The sequence below is a fragment of the Calidris pugnax genome, unplaced genomic scaffold (genome assembly GCF_001431845.1).
Source record: "Calidris pugnax isolate Ruff unplaced genomic scaffold, ASM143184v1 scaffold371, whole genome shotgun sequence".
NCBI classification, from domain to species: Eukaryota; Metazoa; Chordata; class Aves; order Charadriiformes; family Scolopacidae; genus Calidris; species Calidris pugnax.
Genome location: NW_015091373.1, coordinates 9424 through 18807, shown reverse-complemented (window position 1 = coordinate 18807; position 9384 = coordinate 9424). Strand labels below are relative to the sequence as shown.

At 54.6% G+C, this 9384-nt stretch overlaps 1 protein-coding gene across 1 annotated transcript in view; it reads left to right on the top strand.

The window, feature by feature from the left end:
- MCL1 (myeloid cell leukemia 1) overlaps nucleotides 1–4579 on the top strand; it is a 4782-nt gene extending 203 nt beyond the window's left edge. Inside the window, exons 2-4 of the mRNA XM_014961216.1 lie at nucleotides 8–302; nucleotides 2103–2350; nucleotides 2835–4579. Of these exons, the coding sequence (XP_014816702.1) occupies nucleotides 8–302; nucleotides 2103–2350; nucleotides 2835–2951 (660 nt within the window). The 3' untranslated portion in view covers nucleotides 2952–4579. The remainder of the gene's footprint in view (nucleotides 1–7; nucleotides 303–2102; nucleotides 2351–2834) is intronic.
- Nucleotides 4580–9384: the final 4805 nt, after the last annotated feature.

The window sequence follows — 9384 nt, the reverse complement described above, 5'->3', positions numbered from 1 at the left end:
GCCCGAGGAGGAGCTGGACGGCTGCGAGCCCGAGCTCGAGCGCGGCCCCGGCGGGGACTCGCTGCCCGGCACCCCGCCCGGGCCGCCCGACGGGCTGCGGCAGGACTCGCTGGAGCTGATCAGCCGCTACCTGCGGGAGGCCGCGGGCGAGTCCCAGCCTCCCACCAAGAAATTGTTCCCGGGCCTGCTGGGTGGGCCTGGCCGGCCCGGCGGTTCGGGCGATGCCGTGATGGAGAAGGCGCTGGAGACGCTGCGGAGGGTCGGCGACGGCGTCATGCAGAAACACGAGCTCGCCTTCCAGGGTGGGTGGTGGCCGGCTCTCTGTCGACGGGGGCGTGGAGCGGGTGGTGTGCGTGGTGGGAGTGCTGCGGGCCCCGCCGGGCAACGGAGCGGGAGGCCGTGGGCCCCACTTCTCCCTGGGAGGCGAGTTACAGGCCTCCATCCCGGTAGGAGAGGTTCAGAGGGGGGGGCACAGGGATGCGGGTCCCCGGCAGATCCAGGCCCCGTGTCTGCTCCCTCTGCCGTCCGTGTGCGGCCTCGAGGTGGGTGGGCTGCAGGCTGCTCTACGGCAGGGATGTGGGGAGGCCCAGGCCGGGGCTGAAGCAAAGTCTCTGCGCCCTTCCTTCCCAGGAAGAAGGGGGTGGGGGGCGCCTGAGTTTTGGGCCGGGTCATTTATCGGATGGGATGTGGCCCTGGTTTCGAGGGAGTTAAAACAGCTTAGAAGTGATTAAAAATGAAACTGAACTTTGTTCGACTGGGAGGTGGAAAAAACACTGGTAACGTGTGCAGAGGAGATAATCTAGTTACAGATTAGCCCCAGTTCCTGCTTGCGTCTTGCTTTGCTCAGCATGACTATATGCAAATAATCCCAAGTGTACAAAGATTAGTTAGCTCAGGAGTTTAAGCTCATCATACCTCTGGCTCGGGTAGAATGGGGTTTCTGGGGGAGAAATTCTCCCAGACAACGTGCTCGAGTTATAGCTATTTTAATATATTTTACCCGGTTCTGTTGAGTCCTAGAATAGCCACAGAAACTTGAACCCCAGTGCTTGGGTTTGGAAGAGCAGGTGTCCTTGCTGCAGTGTCCTGGGAATGTGAGAACTGGTGATTTTGACCTGGTTTCATCTAACTCGGAAATGAGCTGTTTTGTGGCTAGCCTGAGCCCTCATGGTAGGGGGGGCAAGCTCCTGGCCTCAGGGCTTGTGCTGGGACTGCCTGCAGCACACCAAACCATGTCTGATCCCAGATCAGGATGGTGCCTGACACAGAAAGGTAGTGTCTGCATTTCCTCCTGAGGTGGTGTGTGGTGAAATGCCTTCCTTTGCAGGAGGATGTTTCACTTTTTTTTTTAAATGCAAAGGTCTTCAGTTTCTTTCTTGTATCCTTAGCTGTGCTGAGGTAAAAGACTGCGAGTTCAGTTACCCTGGCCAAATTCATGGATGTGCTTGTTCAATGAGCCACGCTTGGGAGAAATGTTCAGACCAATGTGAGTTGGCACTGGTATTTGAGGCTTCTGTAGGGACAGCTACCTTCATGTGTGCAGAAAAGGAACTGGCTTCAGGAAGGCTTCTTGTTAGTTTGAGCAATAATAAGCAATGCCTTTCGGTTTCATAAAGGCTTGTCTTGTTTGCTTATTCATGAGGTGGCACTGCAGGTCAAACTGGGGAGTTCAGTTGTTCCAGTCACTAAAACCACCTGAATAAAACAACAATGTGGCTGCCTGGCTGTAGGTGACTGTCTTGCATTTTGGCTTGAGGAGCAAGACTCGCTCCAGGCTGCAAATCAACTTCTGGGCTGTGGTTCTTACATTGTGGGGCTTTAACCCCTTGTGAGATAGTGGAGTGTGACATGCACAGAGCCAGCAGCTGTGCCTGAGGTGGGGAGGAAGGAACTAGAAATAGATTATGGGCTCTTTTTTGTCTGGCCCAGGTGAGTGTGAGCAGCTGAGCCCTCTGTGGAAGGAGGCAGATGCTTGCTCTCTGTCACTGACACTTGGTGGTGACTTAGCTTTTCAGACCTAGAGTGTGGGTGCTTTGTCTTCTCACTGGTGCAGGGTATTTGATGTCGTGTGTGCCTGCCTCTAAACCAGTGTCTCTTAGCAGGAATGCTGCGGAAGCTGAAAATCCAGAAAGAGGAAGATCTGCAGTCAGTGTGTGAAGTGGCTGCCCACGTATTCAGTGATGGAGTAACAAATTGGGGTCGAGTGGTGACACTCATCTCCTTTGGTGCCTTTGTTGCAAAACACCTGAAAAGCATAAACCAGGAGAAGTGCATCAGCTCGCTGGCAGGGATCATCACGGATGCGCTTGTCTCGTCTAAACGCGAGTGGCTGATGAGCCAGGGAGGCTGGGTGAGTCACTGCCTGTACCAAACACTGTGAGCTTTTCAGAACAATCCAATATTTTCCCATTTCTGTGACCTCACTGACAACCACATGTGTAAGTGAAGCACAGAGATGACTCACTGCTCCAGTTAAAACCACGGGTTTTTTAAAGCCACACCCAGCTGGAGTTCTGATGTTTCAGGAGCTCCTTAAAATGAGCTGCCTGAAGCAGTCCTGACCTAAAAATGTGCCCCCCCCTGCCCCAGTGTGGGGGTGCCATTCCCAAAGCTGAGTCAATCCTGGGTGCACTGAGCTTGCCTGAAGCTGGTTCACAGCCAATTGCTGCCTCTGTGGAATGGTCTGTGGTCATAATGAGGCTGGGGGAGTGCACTCGGTGGATGTGCTGGGCAGGCTGTGCTCTGTCCCACTCTGCCAGGAAAAACGGCTTTCTGTGCCTTCCTGCCAAAGAAAGGTGGCTGGCAGGGAAATGACTTTCCCTTCTTTCTCCTAGGAGGGCTTTGTTGACTTCTTTCGAGTCGAGGACCTGGAAGGCAGCATCAGAAATGTACTGATGGCGTTTGCAGGTGTGGCTGGACTGGGAGCAAGCTTGGCCTACATGATCCGATGAGCCAGGGTGTGCTGCCGAGGGACAAAACTCTGGGCGGACTGGCTCTGTTTGGGCTGGTGAGCTGATCACTTCTTCCTGTGAGTTCTTATGAAGCTGGACTTGAGTGACCCAAGGAGAATATCCAGGCATCCCCTGAGTAATCCTTTCCTAAGAAGGAAGGTGTGATCCTCATCCTACTGATGAGGATTTATTGCTTTGGGAACAGAATGTGGAAGAATTGATATTCTACTTCCTTCAAGAGGGTGATGACAGAGAGCTCAAGTGGACTGCTTCAGTTCTATGCTGGAGGGAACCGATCTGCTTAGCAGGAAGCCAAGTGAGCACCAGCGGCGCTTGTCTGGACTGAAGCCTCCTGGGCTTGGCACAGCAGCTGTTCATGGAGCAGATGTTTCAGGGTTGTGATTGTGGGGTTCTGGAAATAGCAGCTTGTGCTGCTGGTGTCCTGCCTAAGCTTGTGTCTTTCCTGTTGGAGCAGAAGCATTGAATGCTGGGGTTGTATGAGCCTCTGCCTGCCCCCAGGTGTGCAGGCAAGCAGGCCTTCGGCCACTGCTGGCCCTGCACGCATCCCCCCTCCAGAAGCAGTAGAGCCATGCTAGCATCTGAGATGTGTGCCCTGCTGCCAGAATGTGAGTGCTGGAGACCTCATGGTCCCTTCTTCCCCACAGCAAGGCTTCAGCCTGGTCACTGAGCAGGCAGAGGAGAGGCTGGGGCTCAGGGTGGTGACAACAGCCAGCTGCGGCGCAGCTGCATGGGCCTGTCTGGCTGAGCTCAGCGACACCGATGCGACTCGCCACACACAGGCAGTTTAAAAATAGGCAGTGTGTTTGTAAGTATGTAAAACCCCACATGGGGTGGGGAGGCTATAGGGAACTTGTAAATATCTATAAATCTGTAGAATATGTACATTTTTACAGAGATAATGATACAAAAAGGAGGAATTTTGAATGTGGTAGAACTGCTTGTTGGTGCACTCTACTTCATTCCTCATGTGAAGTAGCATTTTTGTGGCGAAGCCTTCTCCTGCCTTGACTCCAAACGAGCCTTTCTCTGATGTACTTGAGCAACATTGCCAGGGAGTGTAACAAGGATCAGTGGCCTGGTGGACTCTTATTGTGCCCATGGCTTGCTGGCAACAGTTGATGTTTCTACTTATTTTAATCTTTTTGGTTATTCTAGCCCTTGTAGTGGGTGGGGAGCTGTGGAAGTTGGTATCAGTCACTTCCTTGTCTTCCCTTCATTTTGATCCTCTAAGCTGCGAGTTGAACGAAGCTGATGTTTGAATGTAATTGTTCTGGAGCAGAATAAAACTCACTGGCTCAGATCTCTAGCTTGTGCAAGTCCATCAGTGCCAGCCCTGGTCTTGGTCCCTGGTCTCCAGCTGGTGGTGTTGCTTCTCGGTGGGCTTCCAGTGCTTGTCTGCCTTAGTGCCCTCTGACTGTGGACTGGTTGGTTCTTGGGGAGCTCCACTGTGTGGAGCACAGTGAGGAACATTCTCGTCCACGGTGCTTGACCTGCAACCTGAATGACGCCTGATGGAAACCCAAGTGGAGAGCTGAAAGATGGTGCTATTATCAGGCCTGCTTGTTTGCTCAACAAGCGCTTAGTCAATAAATGTCTCTTGTTCTCAATCCTCTAGTATAAAACTTGCTGTTTCCTGCAACAAGTTGCTGACGTGCTAAATGCTCCTTTTCTGCTTTGCTGGCGTGGGCCTGTTTGCACAGATGCTGCCTGTGGGTACCCTGCAGCCTCGTGCTTATTAGAAAGCCTCTGTGGGCTGTGGAAAACTGCTCTGGGTGTTTTGTTTCACCTGTCGGGGCTCCCCAGAGCTGCTTTGTGCTGAAATGCTCTTTTCCTTCTCTGTGTATGTGGGTGGGGAAAGTCCACAAAATGCCTTGTGTTCAGTGCCTGCACGCTCCAAAACAACTCTTCTTGCGGCACCCAAAGCGTGCTGCACCTCTGGGTGCTTGCAGCTGGGGCTCTTCACCCTCTGGTCAGTGAGGCAGGGGCCCGCAGCCCCGAGGGGAAGGGACCTTCCTGGAGCCCTGGGGTGAGCTCTGCTCTTCCCCTTTTCCAAAGGGGGAGACGTGCTCCGTCTTGTCTAGCATTCCTCTTGTCCCCTCTGTGGCAGAGCAAGCTGGTGTTGCAGTTGCTTTAGTCTTTTGGGGGGACTCTGCTCCCCCAGACCACTCCCTGCCCTGTGGCCCCCAAGTTTTGATTCCTGCTCGCATGGATGGAGGAAGTGCACAGCCTGGCTACGTGCAGACCTCGCTTGGGCAGTGCTGTGATGAACAGCTTCCTCCTGCCAGGACCTGCTCTGCTGTGGGAGCTGTGGCTGGAAAATCCCCTTCCTGAGGGGCGAAGCAATTTCCTACACCAAAAAGTCCCTTGCTGGCTCCAGGCTTGTGGGCTGTTGAGCCTTGCTGCAGATGGGGCGAGGCGACAGCTTCCTGCAGTGCTGATGGGGCCCTCCCCACCAAAGCCAAGTTGGTGGCTCAGCCCTGCTATGCAGATATTGTAAAATGGGGTTTTGGGGTGTGTGTATGTTTGTTTGTTTTTTAAGTGCAGTGTCTTGGTGAGCTATTTGGGCCCGTTCAGTGCCTGGGGCCCTCATGCAAAGCTGGGCCTTTGCCATGGAAATATGCAAAGGTGCTGGGGGGGGTGGAGGGGTGTCAGGGCTGCTGCTCATGCTTCCTGGAAGCCACATCCTGATAACGCCTGGCTCACCGCTGATAAACCGGGGGCTTCCTCTTCCGCCCCAGCCAGGGCTTTTCGCAGAAGCTGACTTCGACTTCTCTGAACTGTTTGTGTAAATAAGAGGGGGTGTGTATGTTGGGGGGGGGAATTAAAGCAGCAGCTCAGCCTGATGGTATGCAGGGGTTGCTGCAGGTTAGGGGTGTCTTCAGCACCTTGGCTGGCTGCATTGGGGTCCCCCTTTGCCTGGGGTGGGGGATGGGTGAGGAGGTGTTAGCAGAGCAGCACCAGCCACTCCCCTCGCCTCCGCACCCAGCAGGGCTGGGCAGGATCCGGCCCCACTGCCTCTGACTTCCGAAAGCTGGCATTGACGTGCTGGTGGGTGGGTGGGGGCACATGCAAATGTAAAAAGTCCCCCAGCAGGGAAAAAAAACCCCACCCAATTCCTGCCCATTTCTAGCTTGGTTGCCCCAGTCTTGTGTTGGGGTCTCAGATAACATTTCACGTGATTTCTTACAACAGGAAACTGGGCTGCTGTTGCCCTAAATGTCCCTTTCTTCTCTGGGAGGTTGTAGGGAGCTGGGGGTGCTACTCCCCTATCTTGCTGGCACAGCGCTTCCCCTCGCAACCTGCCTGGGGAGGAGGCACCGGGGTGCAGCCAACTCCCACAGCTGGTGTCTTGCAAGGGTGGGACTGGATCTGTGGGGAGCCCTGGGGAGCTGAGTCAGGGGGAGCGGGCGGGGACAGGACCCCCCCATCAGGGACAGGTCCTTGAAACCCAGAGATTTTGCAGGGAGAAAGGCTTCCTGGAGCAGCACTGACAGCCCCCATCCCTCCAGAAATGGCCCCGGCGTCATCAGGGTGGCCCACAGGTGGGTGCTGGACACCCCCACCCAGCTCCCTGGGATTGTCCCTGTGGGGGGAGGCCACTGGGCATGGGGGTGGATGACTCATTTGGGCTGAGATGACAAGTTGTTGGTTTCGGCAGACGAGGGGGGGTGTGGGGGTGTCACTGACTTCCTGTAGTGAGCCTGCTAGGCATTATACCCCCCATGCAGTGGAAGGGTGGTCCCCAGGGCAGGGAGGGTGGCTGCTGGTGGGTTCTGGCCCGTCCCTGGGCTGACCCCAGGTTTGGGCTGGTGTCAGGGTGCACCCTTGGGTTCTGGCTCGCCTGCGCAGCTCTGCCCAGCAACAAGGGCTGCTAATAGTTTATGGGGAAGTCACGTGGGCCTCTTCCAGGAACCCAGGCGTCCGGTGTGGCCCATCCCCCTCCTGGCCCCTGGGGTGACATTGGGGTGGGAGCACTTGCATCCCCTTGCCAGCCCTAGGCAGGGGGCTGTGCCAACGGAGGCCTCGCTCCTTGCCTGGAGGGCTCTCTGCCCCTGAGCATGGGGTTTACGGGGGGTGTAGGGGGCTCTATTGGGGTAGGGTGGTGTAAACGATGTGAGTGTGGGATACAGGGGTGTCTGTGGGGCTTTAGAGGTACGTACAGGACATGGGGGCTGTATGGGCATAGGGTGTGTGTATGGGGCAGAGGGAGTGCACAGGATCTGTGAGGGGCTTTGTAGTTACAGGATTTATAAGGTAGGGGGACATGGGGGCGGGTGGGGGTGTGGATACTTACACATCTGTATATGCATTGATTGGGGTGGGAGGCAGGGTTTGGGTGTGTGTCCAGGGCTGTCCCTGCTGCAGGGCCGGTGTGGAATGGGGCTGCTGTGGGCCTGGCGTCGTGCCAGCGTGGGGCAGCTGTGGGGCTGTGGCCACAGACCTGCCCAGGCAGGAGCCAGCAGTGACTCAGGCAGGAACGTGCTGGCAGGACACAGTGTTCCGGCAGCACCCAGTCTCCAGCCCTGCGTCTGCCATGCTGCTGGCAGCCGTGTGGCCGATGCCTCTGAGTGGCCCTGTCCCACTTGGCCCAGCCCCAGTCCCACACCCCACTGGGGGCTTGTGCTCTGTGCACCCCAGCACTGATGCACATGTCCCGCAGGGTGCCCGGGAGTGGTGCAGGGAACAGGGAGGACACTGGACTGTCCCTGAGCAGGACAGTGCCTGTGGGGACACTTGGGACAGGCCACGGAGCAGCACAGCCCCTGATGGGGGGCATGTGTGACACATTCCTGTGGGAAGCAGGTGGGGACACCAAATTAATCTGCCCCATGTAGCTGATGTCCCCTTGGAGGTGTCCTGTGGGCCAGGGGTAGCTGTGAGGTGCTGGGGAGCTATGGGCTGGGGGGGGCAGCGCTGGGTTATGGGCACAGGTGGCGCAGCAGGCACAGAGCCAGGCCTGGACCCCCACTGCACAGTGTGTGTCCCTGCAGCTCTTCACTGGTGGGGGGAAACTGAGGGGCCCCAGTGTCCTGGCATCCCAGCCCCACCTCCTGCCCCAACCCTGCCCGGGCTCCAGGACGTGGGGTGGGTGTTGCCAGAGTGCTTGGTGCTGGTTTTATGGTGGGGGCACAGAGGATGCTGACTGTCTTCTTGGGAGTCAGGCACTGGGTGTACCATGCCTGGGTGCCCTCCAACACGCTTGGGAGCACTGTGGGGACATGGGAACTGCCCTGAGGATGGGGCGAGGTGAGAGGACGTGTATGGATGCTGCGCGCCGTTCTAGCGAGCGGGAAAGAACGACGCACCAGTATGATGCAAGTTCAAATCCAACTTTATTCAACAGGCTGCGTTCTTACATATTCTTTTTGTTCTCCTGTACACGCGATCACGCTCCAAGCATGCAAAATAGAGCAAGCTTGATTGGGTAGCACGCGTTGTCCACGCACCCTTAGTCCTTAAGTGATTGGTTAGCCTAAAAAGATACTATATGCATATGATTCCTGTTATCAGCATTTTTCCATCCGCATTTTCTTACTTTTCTGCTAACTTAAATTGCAACTGTATCCGTTAGTTTTAGCTCATGGCCTTGGTTCACAAACCCTGGTATTCATTCAGTATCGCTAAGGCCCCAACATCTCCCCCTTTCTTTTTAAGCAATGCATCAAGGCTCCGCGACAAACAATTTTGAAAGCACTGTAAAACACATGGGATAACCATTAACAGAACACATACAAAAATCAGAATAGTAACCCCTTGTTTACACAAGTCCCTTAACCATCCTGTGATTCCCAGAGATGTAAACCATGCATCTAGTCCACTGATTCCTTCCTTCACATTTTTCACTCTATAACGCAGTTCCTCAATTTGTTGATAAATACTTTTCGAATGATCCGAAAGGTTCATACAGCACATTCCTTCAAACTCCTTACAACCATGACCATGAGCTAACAAAAGGAAATCAATAGCGGCACGGTTTTGTAGTACTGCATGTCTTAAGCTATCTACATCGCTAGCAAGTCCAGAGAGAATGTCTGAAGTAGTATTAAATTCTTTTACTGCCCAACATGCTAATCTTTTAATTCTGTTCCAATTACTTGCAGCCATTCCTCCGGGTAAAAACCAGGACAAAGCTACAGTCGTACTTAGCTTGCCGAGGTTTACTTTATCATTACAATTTGGATTTAATTGACGCAAGGATCTCTTGGACCTATTGTATGGCCGTGTCATCACGTCCCTCATGTGAGGTGCAAATAGTGTAAGCTTCCCGATATAGCAAGGACCTCCAACTGGGCGATGTGGTATCCCAGGCCAAGCCCGATCCCCACAAATAAGAAAATAACCTCGGGGTAATTTCACTCCACCCATAACTATCACATCTACTTCACCCACATGCCTAGTTGTATTCCAATGG